This window comes from Amaranthus tricolor, chromosome 10 (assembly GCF_026212465.1).
Source record: "Amaranthus tricolor cultivar Red isolate AtriRed21 chromosome 10, ASM2621246v1, whole genome shotgun sequence".
Lineage (NCBI taxonomy): Eukaryota > Viridiplantae > Streptophyta > Magnoliopsida > Caryophyllales > Amaranthaceae > Amaranthus > Amaranthus tricolor.
In genome coordinates, this window is record NC_080056.1 from 4,530,224 (window position 1) to 4,556,534 (window position 26,311).

Below are 26,311 nucleotides of genomic sequence, written 5' to 3' on the forward strand. Positions count from 1 at the left end.
AAATATTAGTATGTCATTATTACATCATGTAAGTGTCATACACGTTATTATACACTGAGAATCATGATGGCACTACCACATGTGCAAGTGCAAGTGATCATGGTGAGTGCTCACCTACCCAAAAGTATAAAGTGGTGCAAACAAAAGCATACACCAATTTGATTGAGAATAAATAATTACTTGGATTGGATGTAAACTTTTATTATTTCAAATTATATTTACTACATTTATAATAAATTAATTTTGTTTCTTTATGAAGAACAACAAAAATTACCAGAATTTTAATCATAAAACCTAAAAAGCATTAAAAAAAAAAAAATTCTGAAATTATTATGTTTTCTCGCCCCTAAAATGACTTTAATAAAAAAGTAAAAAATACATTATTTATTAAGAAATATTTTGAATTAACTATAGTTAGTAGTTCCATCATTAAGTATCAATCATCATTAATTATCAATCATCATGTCAACTCGCTATCCTATTCTCTAATTATCGAAAAAGACAATAAAAGTCATTAGACCAAGCTACTCTTGTGAGAGATCATCTCTCGGTAAAACAATTTCATAACAAGTAGTTGTTATGCTAATAATTGTATTAGTTGAACTATTCAATCCATATATGAGACAAGTCATACGGTGAGAATGTCTTATACAAGAATTTGCGTAATAAACCCACATATCACATACTTCATTTATTAAAAAATTCAATTAACTCTAGTTAATAGGTCAATCATCAGGGTAACTTTTATATTTTTAGATTAGAAAGTAGGCTAAGAGAAAAGAATGACCAAAAAAGTGATAGTGAAAATCAAATGCTTAGAGTAAAATGATATACGCCTCTAACAGAGTCAAAAATAGATTTTCAACGGGCCGCAAGCCTACACTATTTCCTAATACAAAAACACAAAAACTTGGATGAGACGGTCTTATTATGAGATCGTCAATTTGGACTGGCCCAATTCGCATGTGTAACAATGTTTTTATTTTCTGAGCATTTATCAATTTTGACCTTAAAGTATTAATTTTAAAAATTCATACTTTTAAGGTCAAAATAAATACTTTAAAATTAAAATTGTCTAACAAACACACGTAGACATTGGTGAACTTCTGCTCCTAGGTGTATCTAACTAGAATAGACAGTTTGCCTGATACCCACTTCCCTAATTTCTTGATATAAACAAACTCCAATCTACAGTCTCTCTTCTCAATTCCATTTGACAATAACAATGGAAAAAAGTACATGGGAATCTGTGATTGAGATTACCAAATCTTTCCAACAAAAGGGTAGTGACCCTATTTTGTGGGCAATTCAAGTTTCTTCCTATCTAAATTCTGCAGCCATTTCTTTACCTTCCATTGAACTTGCTCATACTTTGGTGTCCTACATTTGTTGGGATAATAACGTTCCTGCGGCATGGGAGTTTCTAGATAAAGCCCTTGTCTTGAACTTGGTTCCTCCTTTGTTTGTTGTTTCTCTTCTTTCTACTAGGTTTGTTTTCTGATAAATATATGTCTCAATTTTGTGGTAATTGGGATTGAGGATTGGCATTGTTGTTGTGTATGTTTTTCTCTTGTGGGTATCTTTTATTTGTTTTTTTTTCTGTTTGTTTTATGATGGGTTTTGCATGGTATGATCGGAAATTTGAATTAATATTATATTTTTGTTTTTGGGTTTGTGCATTAATTGTTATCTTTTGAATATTGGTTTTTGTTGTAACCTTAATGGGTAATTCGGATCAACCTTCGATTTTTTATTGGGGATTTGGTGGATTTGATTAGTACTTATTGGTTCTCTAACTGAATGCTCTTGGGTAATGTTCTCTGGATAAGTGTAACATAATTCTCATTCGCCAGTTGACTTACTTTTTGAATTCCCCATTTGCAAGGAGATGAATGAATCATGTGACAGTGGTCCGTTATCACATAGTTGGTTGGTGAATCAACATAACAACATTCCATTATCCAATATTATTAGGTGGCTTGGTTGGTTTTGGTTGAAGGCCGGATGTATGCAATCCTACGGTGATAGGGTGATGTTAACTTAGAGGTTGTTTCCAATTGGGGTAGCAAATATACACTGCTAGTTGTTGGTGATAGGGTATTGATAACATAGAGGTTGTTTCCTATTGGGGTAGCAAATATCATATTCAACTGTAAATAAGAAATTCACATGATTTGACGAGTCTTTTTATATATTTCATTATGATCCTAAACCAAAGAACTATAAATCTCTTGCCATCGAAACAAGGACCTGATTTCTGTAGTTTATGCCATCCATTATCTTGGATTGGTTTCAGAGTGTTACTTAAGAAGTATTTGTGTAACCTTTTCTGAAATTTGATCTCAAATGTTAAATCATTGATTATTTGGTCTTTTCCTTGCTAATTTGTTGATTATTCTCTTGGGAAATTGTGGTGTTTCTCCCATTTTTCGACAACTCTGCTTGATCAAATCACGGATGCTCCCAAACTATAGAATTATCTCTTGGGACTGTGTTACAAATTCCTGGAATTCTGGTTAAATGGAACCTACCTATACAAGTTGTTAAGGTTTTTGAGGATGGCTGCAGAAAGTGTGCTGACCTTGACTATGAGTCAGGAAACAAATGGGGGTTAGAGTCAGATGATGTGATTTTATTGGGTTTTAAGAACATTGATAGAGCATGAAAAGTAGATGGTTTTTGTGTAAGATCCCTGAGAGCCTTGCAGATAGGAATACCACATAAAAGCTCTGTTCTTTGGTGCACTCATGACTTGTGTTGCTAATTTATCGAAGTAGCATGAAATGCAGTTGTCCTTGGACGTATGTATATTGCATTAACTAAAGACCTACCCCGTTTGGTTGTTGCCTTGTTGGTATCAAATGGTAGGAATGATGATGAATATTTAATGCTATCTAGTTAGAAAAACTAGATGTCTTGACGAGGTATATGATCATGCTTGGCCTACTCTAATTATTTTTTCTTTACAAAATTCATCAAACCATGACCACTTGAAATGCTGGTATTAAGTGGTGATTGAAAATTTAAAGAAAAACACATATTTTAGGGCGAGAGCTCCATTACCATGAGAATGACATTACACGTTTTATGAAAATCAAAACTAAAATTCGTTCTCATTACCACCATTTAATGCCAATAACTAAACGCCTTGTTAAGTTCTAGATACCATATTATTACCATGTTCAACATTCGGGTAATAATCTTTCACTGCTTTGCTTGTGTATGCTATTGCTTGGGGTTCTCTGACTATCCTAGAAATGATCCCATTAGAGGAAATCTTGCATCATCGGATGTAAATATTACCAAAAAACACAAATTGTGGACCTAATTGGGCTGTATTTCTGCACAAACTCCCTCTTTTACTATTACATGTCATTTACTAGCCCATATAATGATATTTTCAGTGCCTTTGACTTGATATTGTGACCTTGCTTCTGTATTTCTACTCTTTGCTGTAAATGTTTTACATTAAAGCGAAGTTTATTGCAAACTTACCTTCAGTTTATGAATTCTATTTCCACAGGGCCATTCCATGCCGCCATTCTCGGCCCTCTGCATATAGGCTTTACATGGAAATTTTGAAGACATATGCTTTTGATTTGAAGTCTCAGATGACTGAACCTAATTTTGGAAAGTAAGTTCTTCAATTATATGCTTCAAAAGCCAAATCATCTGCATCATACCCCACTCCTGCCCTTAATCCATAAGATAGTAATGTGCTGCTTTCAGTTTTGTGATTTATGGAAATTATGTGGTAAATGTGGACAAAGAATGCTGGTTAGATATTGGGTACTTCCTGAAATGATGGATAAAAAGTGGTTGAGGGTTTTATAGTGGGCTCAGTAGGATATAAGGGGATTTCATGCACTGGTCTGTTGCTTTTGTTCAAGTTATGTCTATCAGTATTTATTGCCTACATTTTCCTCTGGTTTTCACGCTATCAAATATCATTTTTCACCTTGCAGGGTCATGATGTCGATTGAGAATGTCCTTTCTCTTCCTCAGATATTTGGTTCACAAGCTAGTGAACCAGGGGTCATTTTGGTTGAATTTGTCTTTGCAACTGTGTGGCAGCTGCTTGATGCACTGATAGAAGATGAGGGGTTACTGGACCTTACCACAGAAAAGAAATCTGTTTGGGCGATTAATGCTCAAGAGATGGATATCGTTCCTTTTGATAATGACGAAGAGAAGAAGTTTAAACTGCTTGAAAAATTCAGAAGCTTAAATACTGATGCAGCTGTTGAGATTATTGGAAAATATTTTCAAAATAGAGTTAGCTCTCGAATTCTTTCCTTGGTACGCCGTAACATGTAAGGCTTCGGTTTCTTTCAGACCGTTATATTATGTTTTTTGAGTCTTAACTCTTAAGGGTAGCTTTTCATGTTTCTTTTGACTGGTTATACTACGCGTGCAAGAGTTAAGAACAGCTGCCACCGATTTGTTTAGTATTCCTTATTCTTCCTATCTTTTGTCACGCATGCTCTATGAAAGTAGCTTAAGTTGATGCTTAAACACCAACTGCACTGTTCTTTTTCTTAGTTCAGGACATCTTAAACAAAGAGCTTATTATTGGTGAGTTATTAAATTATGACGCCTGAATTTATGATTATGAGTGTAACACCCGGGCCCTCGGACTGCTGGTGATTACCCATGGAGACTGTAGACTGGCCCAATAAACCTACACAAGTATTTTCAGCGCACTTTCGTCCGCACTCGGGAAAATTTCCCAGAGGTCACCCATCCTAAAATTGCTCCCCACCAAGCACGCTTAACTATAGAATTCTTAGCAAATGGGCTTCCATGAAAAGAAGATGCACCTTGTTGATATGAGTAGTCTATCAAATCCTTTTTAAAGCTCAATCCGGGGTATCACAATGAGTATCCCTTGAGTCACATAGTTCTCAGTGTTTTGGTCTCACCTATGTTTTGTATGCGACGCAACACATTGTTGTGCCTTTGAGCACCTATTGTCTGTCAAAATAAAATAACAAAATCAAAAACGGAAAAGGATAGAAAATCACAAAAATAAGTTCCTATGGAGTGAAACAGATAAGAACCAGTGCAACACAACATTAGCCTTCAAACGTGTAGGTGTAGCTACTATAATTTTACTATCATAGAATAATTATGAACTAGCATTGCGTTTGGGAAAGAAAACCAAAAATTGTGCTCAGTGTACTGTCTGCTTCGTTTCACTTTTATTTGTGATGTCTGTTTCTGCTCACCAGTTATGTAAATAAGGAACCTGGGCCTGCTAACCCGTACCTATGTATGGTATATTGCCTGTTTGTATTTTACAACCCCTAAGGTTAGTTAATACCTTGTTATTTGATATGCGGCAGGCCAAAACACTGGGCAGCTTTTACTGAGCAACTAGAGCTCCTTGCAACAAACATGTCAACATTGAGGAATCCAAATATTTTAAGTCCCAAAATGCTTCTTAAACTGATTTCTGATGCTACAAAAGTATCATCCTGGGAGTACAAAATGTCTTTGGATGAGTTTGCAGCTGAATTGGCTTCCAGATCAGTAGCTTCTTCCGCTCATTGTCAAGAGACTAGCCATTCTGATCTTTGGCTTCCTTTAGATGTGGTTCTGGAGGATGTCATAGACGGATCTCAAGTTACAGCAACAAGTGCTGTTGAGATTATTACCGGTACAGGCTATATTTAGTATATACTACTAAAAGAAATATTTTTTGTAGTATGTGTTGCAGTGATGAGGACTAATTAATGACCCTTTTTCAACAGGTATAGTGAAGTCCCTTCAAGCAATTAACAATACCTCCTGGCATGATACATTTCTAGCCTTGTGGATTGCTGCTTTACGTTTCGTTCAAAGGGTAAGTATATCTGGCCATCTTGTATATGGTGGTCTCTAAATAGGCAGTGGTGCCTTTTTTCTGGAGGGTGGGGGGGGGGGGGGGGGGGGGTGTGTGTGGAGGGTGGGACTGGGGATGTGTCGTGCCCATTTCTTACCGAGAAACTTGTAATATCTTGTATAAGGAACAGATTTCTCATTTTATTGTTGTCTTTTTTGTTGTTATGTCGTGCCAATTTTGGCCGGTCAATATGCATTTTGATGATTTTCATTGATCTTTTATGTTGTAGGAGCGGGATCCAATAGAGGGGCCAGTTCCTCGGCTTGATTCTCGATTGTGTGTTTTGTTGTCCATCACTACGCTAGTGCTTGTTGATCTCATAGATGAAGAGGAAAATCCACTTGATGTTTCAGAAATTTGTCCCTCTAATAATTGGAGAGGAGATGATGCTTTCACACGCCGCAAAGATTTAGTTTCGTCCTTACAGATACTTGGCGATTATCAATCCTTGCTGACCCCACCACAATCTGTTGTTTCTGCTGCCAATATGGCTGCTGCAAAAGCTATGATGTTTGTTTCAGGCATTGATGTTACTGGTGGATTTTTTGAGTGCATCAATGTGAAAGATTTACCAATCCACTGCTGTGAGTATTCATTACAATTTTATAATTAACTTTTTGTAAATCTGAATTTATACAGCTGGATTCTGGAAAGTTGTGTGTTTGCTATGATCTAACTCTGTAGTTCCCTGTTCTGCTCATCCTTGAAAGTTGTGTCAGCATTATGAAAATTCCGATCTATGATTTTTTGCATATGTTTTGCTGATGGGAAATGTGAAGGTTTCGAATGATACCGTCGCTCATACTACCTGTTTTGATTTTTGTGTCAGCTGGGAATATGCGCCACCTAATAATTGAAGCTTGCATTGCCAGGAATCTGCTCGACACTTCAGCATATTATTGGCCGGGCTATGTGAATGGTCAAATCAATCAGTTTCCTAGTCGTGTTCCTTCTCAAGTCCCTGGTTGGTCATCATTCATGCAGGGAGCTCCGCTTAGTCCTGTAATGATCAATTCTATGGTCGCAACTCCTGCTTCAAGGTATACTCTGAATCTTCTGATTAATTTTCCCTAGGACAACTAAAATCTTTTGGGGATCTTGATGTGACCCTAGTTATCTGTGGAGTTTACTTTTGTATTTGTGAAATTGCTGTGGATGATTTATATGCATTTTGTTCAAGTTTCGAATATAATGCTCTTATATCTTCGATCAATCTTTTTTCTACTTTTTCACTGCCTTGAGATAATCATCCCCTTTTTGGCTATGCAACTCTTAACAATGGCAAAGCCTTGATCCCAGACGAATGGGTTTGCGCATGAATCAGGAGTTCAACTCATGACCGTCCATAAATATCTTCTTGCACTTATTTCTATGGACTATTGTATGCTTTTGCAATCCAAGTTCTTATATCCATTTCAACTTCTCCTGTGAGTGTCCCAAACCCGCTAAAGGGGGAGGTTGAAGGTAGGTTGTAAAAATTTGTCACATCTTAAGAGCATGAACCATATTTCTTTTCTAAAATACTAGAACTATGTTCCTAATTTTCTTACACCCATCTTCGAGCTTTAAATTGCATACATAGTGCAAAATATCGGCTGCATCACCACATGGCGATTGCATTGTAAAGGTTTGTGTGGTTACCGTGACTGTGATCGTGACATAGGCCGTGATAACCTTGAACCATTCATATTAACTGCAAAAGTGGTTTGCAGAATTTGATTGAAAGGGTTTCCTTGTATTTATGCTCTATGAGATTCTTCTTCTTATTGGTTCTTTTTAGTAAACTAATTGAGGATAACAAAACTGAATTTGAGCTTGTGCACGTGATGGAAGTTTAGCAGAACTGGAAAAAATATTTGAGCTTGCAGTGAGCGGATCCGAGGATGAGAAAGTATATGCAGCAACAATTCTTTGTGGAGCATCCTTAATTCGGGGCTGGAATGTGCAGGTTTAACATTGGCATTTTTGAACTTCAGAATACCCTTTTTTCCCATATTCGGGTTGGGAATGTGCAAATAACTTCATGACTTCTGTTGCAGGAGCATAGTGTGTATTTTATTACTATGTTGCTGTCTCCACCCATTCCCTCTGATTACACAGGAGAAGACAGCCATCTTATACCGTATGCACCAATGCTTTATGTCCTTTTGGTTGGAATAGCACCCGTTGACTGCGTTAAGATCTTCTCAATGCATGGCTTGGTATGCTCAGCGTTTACTATAATGGCTAAGTTAGATCATTATGTTTCTCTTTGACTCTGTCTTATGCGATCATTTGTTATTGCTTGTTTATGATATTGGATTTCTGAAGTTAATTTCTTGAATTTTAGTTCAAACTTTGAATTGCTCGACAATTTTGCCCATATTGAGAACATCAATTAGAGGAACAATTTTAGGAGTTGGGACTTATCCCAAAGCAACAAGGGTAACAAAATTTGCAAAAAGTCAACAACAATATCAAATCAATGGTTTTAAGTAAAATAATTAAGATAAACAAGGCAAATTTGTCAATGTTATTTTGTTGGCAGAATTGTTACACTCTGTTTTGTCAACCATGCACAGGAGGGTCTTCCATAATTTTTCACCAGAATTTCTTTTTAATGGATTATGTATATATTTTGTATTTCTAAGTATGAACTACGTTTATGAATCGATGAACATCCTGCTTACGTTATGTGGTGTTGTTTTGCTGATTATGCAAAAGGGCGATCCCAAATTTTAGGACCTAGAACATAGTAAAGCTGGGGAATTTGTTTGAGTTACACTTCCCCTCTTTGCAGGTTCCTCAACTTGCTGCATCATTGATGACGATTTGCGAAGTTTTTGGGTCTTGTGTCCCGAATGTTTCATGGACAATTAATGGAGAAAAAATATCTGCACATGCTGTTTTTTCAAATGCATTTGCTCTCCTTCTGAAGCTTTGGCGGTTCAATCATCCACCTCTTGACTATGGTGTAGGAGATGTGCCTCCAGTAGGATCTCAACTTACTCCGGAATACCTCCTTTTAGTACGGAACTCTCTCCTTGCATCTTCAGGAAATGTCTTCAAGGATCGCAACAAAAGAAGACTTTCAGCTGTTGTTAGTGCATCATGCCCAAAACCCATTTTTGTAGATTCATTTCCAAAGCTAAAAGTCTGGTATCGTCAGCACCAAGCATGCATTGCTGCGCCTTTGTCTGGTCTAATTCTTGAAAGTCCTGTGCATCAAATTGTCGATGTTCTTCTAAGCATGATCTTCAGAACAATCAATAAAGGAGTCCAGTCTTCTGCAACTTCTGGAGGTAGCAGTTCTTCGGGGCCTGCTAGTGAAGATAGCCATTTAAGACCACAATTGCCTGCTTGGGAGATTCTAGAAGCTGTTCCTTATGTTGTAGATGCGTCTTTAACTGCCTGTGCTTATGGACAGGTCACGCCTCGTCAACTAGCCACAGGTATGTCCTGTTGTGTTAAACTTTAGATCATGTAAAGTAGTTTTACATTTTTTTTTTTGCTGAAAAAATTAGTGAGACCTTTAAGTAATGAGTGTTGGCAAACCGGTAAGGAAGATAGAAAGTTGGAACGTAAGGATGTAAAAAGAGGGCAAGAGTTAAGGATATGAAGAATTTAGATTTACATGTTAAGATGCTAGATAATCAAAATCAATGGAGAAACATAAATCTTGTGGACTACCACTAGAACAGTTCTTTTGTTCATGTAGCGGACCTCAGTCTTTAGGGATTAAGGGGGTATATGGCAAACGGCTAATAGCGGATTACAATGGCTGATTTGACCAGTTGATTTTATTAATTGGTTTGACCAGCTGATTTTGAACCCGCTGCTATGAACAACTTTTCAAAACAACTTATTCATAACAGTTAGAAACAAGATAATTTACCAAACATTAGCATTGGTTGGTTTGACCACCCAACCCTCTAATTGTATCAAAATAAGATAAAATTGCCCAATAAGCTATTTTGCCAAACGCACCCTAAACCTTTGGCTTTGATGTTGGTTCTTTCTTGTTTTACATTCATTCTTTTGATTATATTCTCATGTCTCGTTTTTGTTGTACCCTTTACTCTTAAATTTTGAGTAGGAACTAGGAACCCATCAATTACATTTGATTTGATGGATTTGTTCTAAGAATTTTATAATGAGGGGTCAAACATGATCCTAATAACCTCCTAATCTGATTCCTACTTGTTTTTAAAATAATAGTAAACCACCTCAGACATCTCCATTGGGTATTTGACCCCTTAACATCAGATTCATTAAACTCTTAAATTATAGGAAGATCTGTTGCTGCTTTTGTTTTTTGATGAAACCATTCATAACCCGTAACTCAAAACTCTTGATGAAGAGTATGGATCATGGTAGGTCAGCAACGCTATTTTTTGTGTTTTTGGTTTTAACAAAAAATTGTAATTATTAGTTTTGGTGTTTGGTAGTCGGTATGAATCTAATTGGAATTTCATTCATCTAAACACCATATTAATGTAACAGTCTTAAAAAATTTTGAGCAAAGATAGAAGATTTGTGGAATATAAAGTAATTCTTATTTTACTAAAACGGCTGAAATTCCAATTTCACATACCCTGAAATTTGTGTGAGATTTTGTTATATAAGGTTATTAATTGTCCACCCATCTCTAGACTCTAATCACAAATCGGTAAGTTTGTATTGCCGTCCAAGTTAGACCTACTAGAATTAGAAACACCAACTTAATTAAAAGTTCTTTTAAACAAATGATGGCACCTTAAAACAAATTTTTTTCATTGTAAGTGATTAACATAATTGAACGAAGTAAAACCCACTTTTGCAAATAGCTCACTTAGTCAAATGGTAAGCGCACAAAAGTAAACCATCTCAAAAGTGCTCTTCTGCTTGTAAGCCATGTCGTAGGTTATTTTACGACTATTTTTTTGATTCATCTTGTGCCAAATTCGATTTGATGTCTAAAGCACTCTTAAGCACATTTTTGCATGCCTTCTAGCTGCAAAGTCTTTCAAAACTTGGCATTTTTCTCCATCCACACTGCAGGTGGGATTTTACAAATCTGCGGTAACAATAACATGAGATTGGAGGTATTAGAAGATGGTGCAGATTAGAGGCGTGGGGATTGGGATGGTGTGGATACTTATATTACTGATGGAAAAGGTTAAATGTTAGTTGGGGGGTGGGGGTTTGTCTTTAAGTAACTAAAATTTTTTAGAATAATACTCCCTCCTATTCAACCCATTAGTCCCATTTAGTTTTTCAGACTTGCCGAGGTAACATTTTAACCCTTAATATCTTTAATTGTTTTTAATTAACAATTATCAAAAGTTGAATAATCCTTGTCATGGTATCAAAACTCGGACGAGTTGACTCGGATTTTCAGGCTACCGTTTCGAAATCTCGCGATTTATAACGGTCTATGGAAATGTGGTGCATCACCACGCTTAACGCCCGTTTTGGCCGTGTTAAACTGGAAGTTATAGCGAGTTCAGCGAGTTTTGTTTTGGGGAGAGATTTCAACTTGAAAGTACACACCAAAGAAGGTTGAATAGGAGATTTCAAATTGAAAACATTCTATTTGTTAGTTTTATCACGGGTAAGGTTCCGTCATGCGTGCACCCGATCCCCCCAAGCCCTACCCTTAGCGGTAGCCACTCAATGGCGTTAGGGTAATGGAATGTTGTTGTTGATTGCAATTTTTTAAAGTTAGTATTGTTTTGGAAACAGACCCCTCATTAAGTGGTTTGTTGCAAAAAAAAAAACAAAAAAAAAAAAAAACTTTGACCCACTTTCCGCTAACCTGATATCACATTGTTGTAGGACTTAAAGATCTTGCCGATTTTCTTCCTGCATCTCTGGCAGCGATAGTGTGTTATTTTTCTGCTGAAGTTACTCGGGGAATTTGGAAACCTGCCCTTATGAATGGAACAGATTGGCCTAGTCCTGCAGCAAACCTATCCAATGTTGAGGAGCAAATCAAGAAAATACTTGCTGCCACTGGGGTAATTGTTCCCAGTCTTGTTACAGCAGTAAGCTCTCAGGCTACCCTCCCTCTCCCTTTGGCTGCATTTTTGAGTCTCACTATAACTTACAAGCTGGACAAAGCATCTCAGCGTTTCCTCAATCTTGCGGGACCAGCCCTTGAGGCCCTTGCAGCCGACTGTCCATGGCCATGCATGCCTATTGTGGCTTCATTGTGGACACAAAAAGCAAAGCGTTGGAGTGATTTTCTTGTCTTCTCTGCATCTCGTACTGTCTTCCTCCATAACAGTGATGCAGTGGTTCAACTTCTTAAGAGTTGCTTTGCCGCAACTCTTGGCCGGTACACCAATCCTACTTCAAGTAGGGGTGGGGTTGCGGCTCTTCTTGGCCATGGGTTTGGTTCTCATTTCAATGGGGGGATATCCCCCGTTGCCCCTGGAATTCTCTATTTACGCGTATATCGTGCTGTTAGAGAAATCATGTTTTTGGCAGAGGAGATCATTTCCCTCCTAATGCAGTCTGTTCGAGATATAGTTGGTGCACGAGGGAAATGTAAGCGGGTGAAACTAGGATCAGTATATGGGCAGGTCTCACTCGCTGGAGCAATGACCAAAGTGAAACTTGCAGCTTCTCTAGCTGCCAGTCTTTTGTGGTTATCGGGGGGCCAGTGCTTGGTTCAATGTCTACTAAAAGAAACCCTACCTTCTTGGTTCATAATGATGCAGAAATCTGCTCTAGAAGATGAAGCAGAAGAAATAGTTTCGGTGCTCCGAGGTTATGCATTAGCATACTTTTCAGTGTTATGTGGAGCCTTTTCATGGGGGGTTGATTCATCATCACCAGCATCCAAACGGCGCCCTAGAATTCTCGGGAAATACTTGTTATTTCTAGCAAGCGCTTTAGACGGTAAGATCTCTTTGGGCTGTGATTCAGTTGTTTGGCACGCTTATGTTTCGAAGTTCATAAGGCTGTTGATCGGGTGCACGCCAAATTGGGTGATGGAAATGGATAGGGATTTACTCGTACGACTTAGCAAAGGTTTGATGCGAAGGTACGAGGAGGATCTTGCTTTGGCGTTACTTACGGCCGGTGGGATGAACACCATGGGTGCAACTGCCGAGCTCATTATCAAATGTGATAGATAACATCGAGCTCTCTCGTATATCGTATAGGATAGTTGTGCAGTTTATGACTACATATTAACTCATTACTCACATTTAGATTAGTTGAAAAGCAGCTATTCTTGTTTAACTTAGGTGTTGTTGCTGATTTATTTCTTTCAGTTATCCATTGTAAAATTCTGAGCTCGATAACGTTCAAATGTGACTGAAAGCATTAATTAAAAGATTGATTCACTAATTACTGTTGTTTCTCTTATAAAATGTGAAATTTCCTTGCTGTTACATAAAATGCTTTTTTACTGATTACTTGCTGCCTTGCCGGTGTGTTTATACACAAATTTTGCGCCAGTAAGCACAAAAGTCGAAATAACTGAAAATAAATTTCGAACTCAACATTAAATGATCACCAGTTGATGGGTTTCACCGATCCTTCGAAAAAATTGAAAAGCGAAAAAAGCAGAGGAACATTGTTAGAAATACCGAAGTGTTTTATAAAAGAGAGATCTGGACATAATTCATTGTTTGTTAGACGAATGTGCCAAAAAAATAGGGTGTACATGATGAGAATCATTTGACCAATGTTAATCAAAAGTTGGCTGTGGTGGGAAAACATTGGCGGGTGTGCTGGTCTATCCAGTATCCACTGCATCAACACAGTACACCTTATTGCTTTGCACTTTACGGCAGCAGCAGCTCAACTCTGGGCCTTCTTGGTGTAGTGAATCAGGTCGGCTATGGACAATAATCTACAAGAACCAAGCATAGGGAGCTACCTCGACAAGTAAAAATTTTCAGACCTTTTTGCTGAGCAACTCTTTCAAAGAGAAGAATTTTCTGTTTTGAGTCGACGGGAGCCTTCCTGCTGCTGGTGCTGAACTTCAGATTGATGCTATGTTTGATATATCAAAAGGGATGTTTTAAGATAGTTTACACTAGATGAAAGAAAGTGAAGGTGCAGGACCATTTGCAGATTCTGCCGGCCTTGTTGCACCACACGCCTTGCAATGAATTTTACATAGACATGCTCGTTGGAGCCTTTCAGGTTAAAAGCCTGCATGGATTACATAACTGATGGTCAATTTGAGTTTGTAACCATTTACGCACCGGAGCCTTAAGAACTGTAAATTGGACGACGACAGCAAAGTATTATGCCCGATAATCAAAAGAATGGTATTTCTTCCAGCCAAATTGTGAGAGTGAGATGATTAAGGGCTCCTAAAAGATATGATCAGGAATCAGGTGCTAAGCAAGCACTAAAATATGCATACGCACACAAAAGAAGCAAAGTTTAGGAGCCTTTCGTAGAGATCTAAAGTGGGAACAAGAACTTGAGCCACACTGTTCTGTGTAATAGCCAAACATACAAGCATGTAAAGAGTATTTTGTAACCTTACGAATGCAGGAACTAGGAAAAAGAGTAAAACCCAGAAACTGCAGCCCATGAATAAGCCCCTTAAGGCACAGTATAATTAAATAAAAGGTAAAGGACGCTCCCAGTATCCCGCACAAGGCAAGGTCGGGGTAGTTTTTTTTTATATATATTTTTTTACTTTCCTGAAATATGCGGACAAACCATACCTATTCCCCTCAAGGAGGGAGTACAGAGGATGCGCGCAGTCAAGAAACCCCCGTTGATACTTGCGCCCAGTAGGAGTCGAATCCCAATTCTTTTGCTCGACATGTAGATGTTCTATCCATTGAGCCACAAGCGCTTTTGGTGCACAGTATAATTAAATGAGAAATGCAAATGCTCATCTCAGGTTAAATTCTGGCTGAAGATTATAAAATGGTGAAACTTCCAGAATTCTTCATGTTATCAGGATGATCTAGTGCTAGATCTCTTCATTGACACCCAGAGCTTTTACAGGAAAACTAGTATAAAAGAAATCATGTTTATCAATTGAGCCAATTACAGGAAAAGAGGTGAGCCCTTTTCATTTGTTTTGCTGCTGCCAACAACAAATGACTAAAGAAAAGAACTAAACCTGTATAAACTCCATTACATATAAAACGAACTGCACTAAACAGAATGACATGACAAAAGGATGAATTAAATGAACCAAGTATACCAGTTATCACAAGCAAACATCACAGCATCAAAATCGAACAAAACATATAAAAAAATATATTATATATGCCCATTTCCCACGCTGTCATGAACATGACGATTAAAGGTTAAGATCAAACGAAGACCATCAATCATCAAACAATTCAATTGAAGTAAACAACAGCATGCCAAACTATCAATCATGATCCCACTACAGAACTCAAGAAAAGAGAACAGTTCTTAGAAAATAGCCAAAAAGAAAAGTAACAGTTAGGTAGAACATAGACAAAAAAGTAAAAGAAAGTAGAAAATGTAAAGACCATTTTTCAAAGAAGTATCCTTAACACTCCAGCCTTATAGTTCAAAAAGTGTACCTTTATAGCCATTAGCATCTACAATTTCTGTTACATCCCACCATGAATTTTGCTCCTGCCACATTCATCTTTGATGATCTGCTCAGCTTCATCTATCGGCACAACGTTCTCAAAAATGGAGGGTATCTTCTCCACTGAATCTTTAGCATCCTACAATCTGAGGTCAGCAAAAACTCAAACTTTAATGCGAATAGGCTTTTCTACCAAGTTCACCTCCCTGAAACTAGTAGAAATTTCCTCACCAATGGAGCCAAGACAGGTGCTGCTCCACGGCTCAAGATCCCCATAACAGGGACTTCAGTTCAATATCTCTTATACGGTCATACCACATTTTTCAACAAAGTTTACCCAAATTCAGTTACTTTAGTTTATGTCAAGTATGAAACCTGAACCAATATCCTGATTCGCCACTGGACGGTTATGATGGGCCATTGGATCACATTTTGTAGCCTTGTAATGTTCCGAGGGTCCCTAGACGAATTTCTACATCTTCTAGTCTGGCTCAGCAAAAGCGCAATACATGTGCGAAATAAATCCGACCCGACTTGAAATTTGGTTTCATAGTGATGCAATTGCAATTGTGAACACAAGACCCGACCCAACATTTTCCAAACCCAAACCCAAAATTGACCTGAATACACATAACACCTCTAGCAATAAATCACAAATCCAAGTAGTCTTTAGGATTTTGGAAACAATAATGTAAGAGAGATCGAACCAAATAGTAAGACGAAAATTTCAGGCAAGAACGAGTGGGAGGGAGAGAGAGGGGAAGGTCGAGATGAAAGCACCGGATTTGGAAAATTGAAATACTCATTAGAAATTGTTAACACTCAAGAGTGAGTACAGCAAAACTACTTTTTGGAGTATCATGTGTAACTAGCACCAGGTAACCTCACCATCTGTTGACCTTGCATAGCTTTCCTGACCCCAAGGGCATCATTCCATCTTCCTGCATCTGCATAAAGGTTACAGAGCAAAACTCTGCTTGCCCCATGTTTCGTATCTAAGCTCTTTAATCTCATGGCTGCTGTCTCTCCAATATCCACATTACCATGTGTTCTACAAGCTGCTAACAATGTACCCCATATCACCACATCAGCCTCCATTGGCATGCTATCTACAATGGCCTCAGCTTCTCGCAAACGCCCAGCTCTTCCAAGGAGGTCCACCATACAACCATAATGTTTAATGTTCGGATCTATTTTATACAAATTTTTCATGCTCTCAAAATACATTTCCCCTGCTTCCACCAGTCCAGCATGGCAACAAGCAGTTAGAACTCCTATAAAAGTAATGGTGTTGGGTTTAATACTTGTTTTTTCCAAGTTTTCAAACATTCTCAGTGACAAAGTAGCATGCCCATGCATCGCCAATCCACAAATTATTGCATTCCATGGTGAAACAGAAGTGACTTTGGCTCTTACTTGATTGAAAACATCTAAAGCATTGCTGATGCTCCCACATTTGGCGTAAGCATCAACAAGTGCCGCAATTAAATTGTCATTGAGAGGGATTGAATTATTCCTGATGTATTCATGGGTCCGCTTGGCTTCTTTCAATGCACCTAATGATGCAATGGCAGAAAAAATACTGACCATAGTGATTTCATTGGGCTGAACACCAGAATCCACCATTCTTCGGAACAATTCTAAAGCAACACTAGCCTGCCCGCATTGAGAATAACCAGAAATCATGGAGCTCCAAGAGAAAACATCTCTTTCAGGCATCTTATCAAAAAGTTCTCGAGCCTTAAGAATCAAACCATTTCTAACAAACCCAGATATAAGCGCATTCCAGGATGCAAGATGAAACTTACAGGAAGCCTCAAATTGCAACCCAGCAAGATCGATTTTACCACATGTTGAGTAAAGATGAATTATTGTTGATTGAACAAAATCATAGCAGTCAAAACCAGTTTTTACTATTGTAGCATGTAATTGCAGACCCTCATCAATTGCCATTACTCGCCCACATCCTGAAACTAAATCTACAATCATCATATCATTGGGCCTCAATCCCACACTTAACATTTGACGATACAATGTCAAAGCATCGACTAACCTGTCTGCTCGTACATACGCATCAACAATTGTGCCCCATGAAATCATATCCTTTTCAGGAATCTTATCAAAAAGTTCCCTAGCCAAATCAACAAGTTTAGCTTTTGAATACCCATTCAACATTACATTCCAAGAAACGATGTTCTTTTCAGGCATTTCAAAAAATAATCTCTTACCATCCTCTAAATTAGAATAAACACAATACATATGCAACAAATTAGTTGAAACATGAATACAATCATTAAGACCAAGCTTAATAGCCAATGCCTGTATAGCTTTAACATCTAAAACTCTACAAACGTGAGTATAGCATGAGATAACAGTAGCCATAGTTACCGTATTTGGAAAAACTCCTGCAAGAAGCATTCTTTTAAAAAGTTCAATAGCAAAGCTCCATCTATCACTCTTGGCAAAACCCATTATCATAGTAGTGTAAGCAACACAACTTTTCTCAGGCATTACATCAAACAGTTGGAGGGCATCATCCAAAAAACCAGATTTGACATAACCCATAAGCATAATATTCCTAGATACAAAATCCATATGAGAACATGAATTAAATAACTTTTTAGCAATACCCATTTGATCACATTTAACATACATACTAATCAAACTGTTTTGGATAAAAATATTGGAATCAAGACCAATTTTTAAGATAAGAGAATGAATTTGTTGTCCTTGAAATACTGCTTTAAGGGATGAACAAGACTTTAGAGCTGAAACTAACTCCAATTCATGATCAATACTTGATTTTTTTGAGTTTCGACTTCCTCTTTGAAGCGTCATAGAACTGAAGAGAGTTAAGAGATAGTTTTTTGATTCTGTTAAAATTTGAGGTGATTTTGTGGAGTAATGACATATCCATGTTGAATTTGATTGAGAAAGAGCGGGAAATTTGGTTAGAGATCGCAGAATTGATTTGGGTATTTGAGAAGTAAACATGGAAGAACAGTGATTCAAGGGGAACGACTGATGAGGGACAAAAGGAAATATATCCTTTTTTTTTTTTTTACCAAAGGTTAATAATAGACCATACCATTTTCTCAAAATTTCCCTACATAAACATTATTATTTATTAGTGAATTTAGGTTGGTTATTAAGTAGAATCGTTGACAATGTGAGTGTTTTTATTATGTGTAAAAATACGATGTATAATTCTTTGTTGGAGAAAAATTTTATTTATTTACCGGGTAAACTACCCACTTAGGATAGTACTAAAGATATAAAAATTACATGCATTTATTATTTATCAACTAAATATCAAAAGCATATTTAATTATTATTAAACTAATTATTAATTAACACCTTATACATGTAAAACTACCCGATGAATAGATATAGCTAAGCTCCCTCTCTGGTGATCTCCCATTAATGTTGGATGACGTTGTTATACAATTGGGCATTATGGTGCAAGACAATGCACTAACGTGCAACATCGTCTATATTTTGGTGCTTATATTATAAAATTGTTGACATTATTAACGGTTTCAAAAAATAAGGTTCTATATGCTTTATCTTTGTTGATGTTACCCTATTCTAGATGAACCATTGAATGGGAGTTATCAGAAAAGTCGTTATACATGATAATTTTAATTAACAAAAATATTATTTTGGGTAAATTTTTAGAATTTTAGGTGGTGTTTGGGAAATGAGAATATAAATTGTACTCGTTTGGTGTTTGTAAATGATAGTAAACGGAATGTATTTAGTGTAAATATTCATAAAATGTGTCATGGTATTCTCATTAAACATGAGCTATTGCTGGTAATTTTTCATTACCATCTAACATTACATTCTGATAGGTAATAAAATTATATGAATTTTTGCAAAAGAGAAAAGGACAAGAAGATCTTAAACATTGTCAAGTTATTTTCTTAGCCACTTTAAGAATTGAGATAAATGTCAATCTTTTTAGTTTATAAGAATTAAAAGCGAGAAAAAAATGGAAAAAAATAATTGGTAGTTAGTCCCTGTGTTCCAGTAAGAAAGCACAACCATAAGACTCTATTATGTAAGAGCTTTTGAGTCGTAGTATGGGAATATTTGGCAAAGAAGTCCAATTCTTAATCTTAAGTATGATAACAAGCTACATCTAAAGTCTCAACAGAAACAAGAAATTGATAAGAAATAGTTGTAACTTTGTAAGAATATCCAATATAAACTTTTTTTTTTTATTTATTGGCATCAAATTGGGTATTAATCGATCCAGAATAACAGAATACATTTAAAAAGTATCTATTCTTCTCTGTTACAAAGAGTGACATTCCTACATAATGCTATTCAGATGGAAGGCTGCTGTCTTTCCAGTTTCAATTGGTTGCTTGGTCGTCGTCCAAACGGCAAAACAGCTGATTAGTATGAAATGCAAATGGATTATATCAACTACTATGTATCATCCCAGCCTTTCTCGTAAGCCATCAGCGATGATCTCCGTTGGCCGTCACATTTGTTAAAGCCCTACATGTACAAGAAAACCATACATCAGGAATTGATAACTGTTTTGTTACTAGCTTATTTAGTTTACGCTCATTTCCGACCCAGCATGTATAGGTGCATTCAAAAAAAATAATGGGGAATTGTTTCAATAGCAGAGATGATGAAGATCAGTAGAAATCACTAGCTTTATACTGTAATTTTAACTTGCATGTGGCATTCCTAAAAAAGAACCAGAAAAGGCAAACCTACTATACAAAGGAGCAGAAAAGGCTGGAAAAAAAAATTGAATTATGCAGCACCAATGACTAAAAACATTAAATGTCTTAAATGCCTACCTATAAAATGAGCATAGAATTACAAATATAAAAATGGGTCACACCAAAGCACTGAATTGAGAAATAGAATTAATGAAACCCATCAGAATTTAAATGTTAACAGAATCAGTGTGCTCCCCGTGAGATGATATAATCGAAGGACTTGTTAAGATCAGGTAGCCATTAATCATCTACAAGATAGCATCTAATTGAAAGATGCTATTAGGTATGGCACACACAGATTGACAGACAGGTGACAAATAAACAGATAAAATGGCAAATGCAAGGGGAACCCAAATATGAACCCAGAGTCCCAGACACATAATTACAGCGCCTACGTAATAGCAAATTCGAAACATAATTTGGAAAAGTGCTTCGACAACCATTGCCATTCACAAACCAGGGTAAAGGATGACGGTTGTGGTAGGTTAGTGATAAGCAACATAAAACATAGTCACATATTATGTTATTAGCCCAATTTATATTTAGATTCCAATACTACTGTTGGGTACAAATAATTCAGAAGTCCTTCGATGCAGGAAAGAATTGGAAAAATAAAACTACAAGGGGAGAGGGACGAGGATGGAGTAAGGGTTAGCAAGAAAGGTACAACAATGAACTTTAGGACACCTATAACAAGATGCTTCAGTCTACATGAAAGCCATGTTCTATTTAAAAACGGTTGTACAAGAAGAGGAATGCACATGAAATGCACTATCATTCTGACTAAATTCTTTTTACCCATCTATTACAAGCCTTCCCACTTTAAGGATACTTGGGGCTGCTCCACCATCACTGCCACCAATAATGCTCTAAAACATTAGTGGTATCTAGAATTACACCTCTAAAGCAATGTCAATCCAAAAAGTCTTTACTCATTTGTCTAACAATTGCAAAATTAGTAACATGAGTAAATTATCCCAAGATGCAAACATCAGCAAAGCACTAATTCAGTAGACAAGGAGTTGGGACTGCTAGAGGTTAGAACTTACGACTAAAAAATGATATAATTTAATCCTCCTAAAATGCAAAATTGCAATTTCAGATCCGACATATTCACACAACAGGCAGTGAGCACAATTACTATTCCAATCAATGATGTCATACAGAGCTTCACATAAAGAATATATTCTTTTTCTCACAAGCCAAAAGAGCAAATAAGCTTTTCTTCACAGGTAATGAAAGCATATATTCTTTTCTTCTAAGAAAGATAGAAGTTCAACATCAAAAGAGGAAAGGGAAACAACACGAACAAAACCTAAAAAGGGCATAAGTATTTAAAGTATTGCGTAATAATAACATTTCTGCATCTGAAACATTTTAGGCCACAATTGCAGTGGGGTAACAAGAATGTCAAGTATTATCCATGGAAAAAGCTATAATTCAGAAATGGGATATAATGTACAAACACACGGCACACCACACCAAGACTAAAAAGCACAAACTACATCAAAAATAGTCCAGGAATCTATCCTCCACACCAGGTAATACATAGCCAAACAGATATCTACATGTAGCCTTTTGCATTTGCACACACGCAAAATCCGAGACTAAGAGAACAGACAAAGCACCTAGAAACCAGAGAAAAAAAAAAGGAATTCTCTCTGTCCTTGACCATCACAAATTGACAGTTAATCACGAGGCAGTGCCACAAAAGGCTCATTTAACACAATCAATTTGGTTGCTTAGGAACACCCAAAAATCAATATTGAATCATCAATCATACAATATTAAGTTCTTGGTCTTCAGAAATAATACCGAAAGGTAAGTAGCAGAGATTTCTAAAATAAATGGGCAGTTCTCAAGATTGTTACTAGTAACAGTTCCAAATGTGTTATACGAAATGCAGGAAAAACGAGGACAAGTATTTGGCAAAGTCTTCAAGCAAACTGGAAAATGATTTTTTATATCAAATCAATAAATAATTGGAAAATTTATCAAAAATAATAGAACCTTTTGCTTATTTCCCTACAATAATAACAACTTTTGATTAACCATAAATAATACCAACTTTGGGAGTATTTCCCAAGAATATCCCGAACATGTTAAAAATCAAACTATAGGAGATTATATGACAAAAAAATTTGGTAAATTAGCTAATAAACTAAAGTTGATATTATTTTACAAAAAAAACCCGTAAGTAGATGTTATTCATGGTTAATCAAAAGTTGGTATTATTGTAGGGAAATCAACAAAAGATTATATTATTCATGATAATTTTTCCTAAATAATTATAGTCACTTAATTAAACCCCTAAACAAGAACAAAAATTATTACAAGTCAAGATCAAAAGTTGTTCAGTTGAGTGAAAAAAGATCCCCAGTAAAATATGGCTGGCAGTACAACAAAAAAAACCCTTCATGCACCAGTATAAACAATTAAGTGCAACTATCATACTATATGAGCCCCATGAAATTCATAGGATTATCATCCCAACATGCTACACAATACTTTTCCCAACAACCACTTCTATTAGTATATGCTTGAAACTATTACTCTCATTAGCCTCAGACTAATAACATCCCGCCCACAAGAACACCTGCATCTCAGAGTACAATTACGATACTACACTAAACACCAAAAGGAAAGATTGCACAGGACAATTTGAGCCATGGAACTCAAATAACATTAACAGCCACTACAAGTCTAACTGAAGTTTATTTGATCATGCAATCTTTGAAGCTAAAAGAATTACCAAGTATGTTTCTTTTGGTCCATGCTCTTTTAGCTACAATAATTAAGGAATATAGTGAAAAAATGGAGTTTTGCTTGCCAAGTGCAGGTAATACCGTGATAAGGTAAGATGAGAAAGAAAGGTAAGATGAATATGTCGAAGAATGAGTAAAAAAAGCATGACATAAAACGAAAAGACCAAAATGGAAATAAAAGAAATGGATAAAACGGACAGTTAGAAGCCAAAAAGAAGCTGAGGAGCACAGTCAAAAAGAAACTGATTAATGTGTGGCATGGCGCCTACAAACATAGTGCAAAATATTGTTTGCATCACTATACAGTTTGTAAAAGTTTTGAGTTCTTATTTTTACACTACTTATAAATGATTATAACACAAATAGATCCATGATAAAATGACTTAAAGGCAAAAAATACATATAAAACTGCCAACTTCAACTCAATCATAGAATAAGACAGAACAAACAACAGAGTTTGCAATGATTTCGCCAAAGCGCAAATACACGACCAAAAGTGACAACAAATTTGTGAAGTTCTCGGGCATGGAAATGATTGATATAAAGAAATATTGAGAGGGAGAAGCAGAAAGGAAATGAGATTATAACATTTTTTATCCACTGATCATGAATGATAGTGGCGGAATGAAAAACAGCTTGAGATCTTGAAGCAAAAATCACAATAGTACAAAAGAGATCCGATAAACAAACTAGAACAAGTAATTTCCAAGAAAAGCTAATTTAAAATTTTAAGGCAATAAGGAGACCAAGGGAACAATTAAAAGAACTCATACCATTATCCATCATTAGTACAAGTATACAGCCATAAGAAATAAAAAGTGGTAATTTTCTAGGCAGCCAGGGATGTACCAAATAGTTTGAATGCTCAAAATTCATGCATATGGCAAGTTTCACTTAACGTTAATTTAGTTCCATGCTTTACTAATCATACCCACATGACAGTCCTTTCCAGCTGCCGCATCAAGTAGATGGATATAAAACAGATACCCAGCAAGGAAGAAGTCCCTTTATTCCTCCATTAGTCATTCTATAAACCACCAAGTTTAACATTCACCTTAAATGCAATATATGCAAGCTAAATCAGCAAGCAACTGATCTTACTCATGCAAAATTTGCCAGATGTAAATCCGTCATTAGAGCCCCAAACTACCATCAATTGACCACATTGGCCCAAGTATTAACATTTATCAATAAATATCAAGGTTCTTTTTAAGACAGCACAAAAAAGAACAATCACACATCCACACTATATAAAATATTCCAATTAGGTACTCCAACAACAAATAAAAATTTTTTTAACCCATCAAGCAAGAACACATAAAGGAGAAACTCGTACACCTCGAATACTTGAAAACACATGGCTTAAAAACTAACTATTTAAAAAAAATAATTGGTAGAAAAAACAGACAATGATACATTCTAGTCTCTCAAACTCTATCCCAAGCGCGGAGAAAATAAACAAAATTGTCTGAGGCAGTATTTATGTTATATTTTTTTTATATTTTAGGGCCTAAAAACAAGTAATTAAACTAAAGAAAAAGTAATGTAAACTAATCAAAACTAACACATTTAAGGTCCCATAATTTAAAAGACCTTATGCCTTTGGGATGTTGGGCACCTTGTGCATGTGTAGAACCACCCTTGCTTCATCCTACACGGCTACACCTACACCCATCCCCTTGAAAAACAAGAAGGGATTTGGTATTGAGTGTACTAACATCAGTCCATCCATAACTTAACTATTTGTACTTTAGCATGAAAACACAGGCTAACCACCAAGTTGATTGCAAAAAACGTTAACAATATTGCCAACTTCAACTCAATCATAAAAAAACACTCAACAAAAACTAACTATTCAAAGAAGATAATTGGTAGAATAAAATGGACAAGGATACAATCTACTCTCTCAAACTTCATCCTACACCTACCTCCTCGAACAAGTAGAATGAATTTGGTAGCTGAAGAGTGCTAAGATCAATCCAGCCACAACTGAGATATTATTGCAGAAATGTTCAGTAAAGACATGGTCAAAGCATTGCTCCAAATGCAAGAAGACACATCATAACCTTTGCATCCTAAGCCAACTAGACGAAAAGTACAATAACTAATATCCAACCCTTCAAGGCTTCAACCGAAACTAAACATTTTAGGTCACGAATTATATTCTAAACTGGACAAACTTAGAAGTAATAGAAGTCTCTGTTACGAAATACAACAGTACATTTTCACAATCAATTAACAGAACACAAGTTATGATATCACCCTTTTAGCTTTTTCATACCAACCGGCTAAAGAAACGGCCAATGATGGATAGAAACAAGGACAAAAACCATAAGTTGCGAATTAAAAAACTGAATAACAACGATCCAACCAGTCCCAAGACTCACAACTACTCCATATTATAATTTAATTCAACCACACCAATAAAAAATTCAACTTGATCAGATATGAACAATCAGAAATAGTGAAAATCCAGTAGAATTGCAATTGATGAACTTGATTATTCAAAAGATAAATTACTTTAATCAATCAAAAGAAAAACAACCCAAAAACTGCATACACAAACAATCAATTGATCAAGTGAATGATAAAATTACAGGCAATCAAAAAAAACTGATGAAGGACTCACTTTTTATGCTTTCTTCCTTTCTTAGGACCCCAACCAACCAATTTAGCAATAGGACAACCACATTTAGCTCGAAAAAGAAGAACAGCACGACCATTAGGAGGAGCCATCTTCCTTAATTCAGCTCTAAGACATTCATAATCAGGATTATTTTCAGTAATCCCTTTCCAAGGCAATTTATCAATATCATTCGAACCTAATTTCAAACACTCTTCAGTTTGCAACTGTAAATCAAACTCCATAGCCTTTTTCAACCCTTTACACTTAGGATTATCACATTTCCTCGATCGAAAAATCCCAAACCCTAACCCTAAAAATCCACTACAACAACAAATCTCAAACGAAATAACAACAAGCACGGATGAGATTAAAAACCCGATGAGGTAAACAAACGGAAATTGATGAAAATGAAAAGAGTGAGCGTCAATAAGAGGAGGCAAAAGAAGAGAAAGAGAGTTAAAGATGTAAGAAAAGTAAGAAGTAAGAAGGAAAGTACCAGAGAAAAGGACTAAGATTAAAATGAGAAGATCGAGGGTCGCGGTTGCAGAAGGAGAATGATGTCGACAGAAGAGAGGAGAAGAAGATGAAGATGAAGAAGATTGATGGCTATGGTGGTGGTTGTTAATGGCGGATGAAGATGGTTTTCTGGGTTTGGTAGAGAAAGAAGAAGGAGAAGGCATTGTAATGGTGGTGAGGAGAGAGAAAATGAGATGATGGAGCATGTTAGTCAAGGAATACTAGATTATGTGAATTTTAGGAGAGAGAAACAAAGAAAATGTA

The 26,311-nt window shown here is 36.3% G+C and overlaps 3 protein-coding genes across 6 annotated transcripts; 1 reads left to right on the forward strand and 2 right to left on the reverse strand.

Annotated features, from left to right (window-relative positions):
- The first annotated feature begins 1,096 nt into the window (after positions 1-1,096).
- On the forward strand, positions 1,097-13,198 carry LOC130825403 (mediator of RNA polymerase II transcription subunit 33A-like). Its single transcript, XM_057690606.1, has 11 exons — positions 1,097-1,488; positions 3,524-3,634; positions 3,966-4,313; positions 5,346-5,659; positions 5,754-5,845; positions 6,114-6,468; positions 6,714-6,924; positions 7,718-7,832; positions 7,924-8,085; positions 8,664-9,315; positions 11,681-13,198. Exons 1-11 carry the CDS (start codon positions 1,226-1,228, stop codon positions 12,985-12,987), a joined length of 3,930 nt encoding a protein of 1,309 aa, XP_057546589.1. The 5' UTR covers positions 1,097-1,225; the 3' UTR covers positions 12,988-13,198.
- LOC130825404 (pentatricopeptide repeat-containing protein At5g19020, mitochondrial) lies at positions 13,181-18,442 on the reverse strand. 4 transcript variants are annotated; one of them, XM_057690610.1, is made up of 3 exons: positions 15,627-18,442; positions 15,385-15,541; positions 13,181-14,014 (listed from the first exon to the last, which is right to left on the reverse strand). In XM_057690610.1, exon 1 carries the CDS (start codon positions 18,387-18,389, stop codon positions 16,254-16,256), a length of 2,136 nt encoding a protein of 711 aa, XP_057546593.1. In that variant the 5' UTR covers positions 18,390-18,442; the 3' UTR covers positions 13,181-14,014; positions 15,385-15,541; positions 15,627-16,253. The 4 variants fall into 4 exon arrangements, with proteins under 4 accessions (XP_057546593.1, XP_057546591.1, XP_057546590.1 ...); XM_057690608.1 differs by adding an exon at positions 14,542-14,835 and having other exon boundaries at positions 15,385-18,442; XM_057690607.1 differs by having other exon boundaries at positions 15,385-18,442.
- Positions 18,443-19,468: 1,026 nt separating this feature from the next.
- Positions 19,469-26,298, reverse strand: LOC130825405 (uncharacterized protein At5g19025). The gene is made up of 2 exons (XM_057690611.1): positions 25,535-26,298; positions 19,469-19,904 (listed from the first exon to the last, which is right to left on the reverse strand). Exons 1-2 carry the CDS (start codon positions 26,251-26,253, stop codon positions 19,865-19,867), a joined length of 759 nt encoding a protein of 252 aa, XP_057546594.1. The 5' UTR covers positions 26,254-26,298; the 3' UTR covers positions 19,469-19,864.
- Between the last annotated feature and the right edge of the window lie 13 nt (positions 26,299-26,311).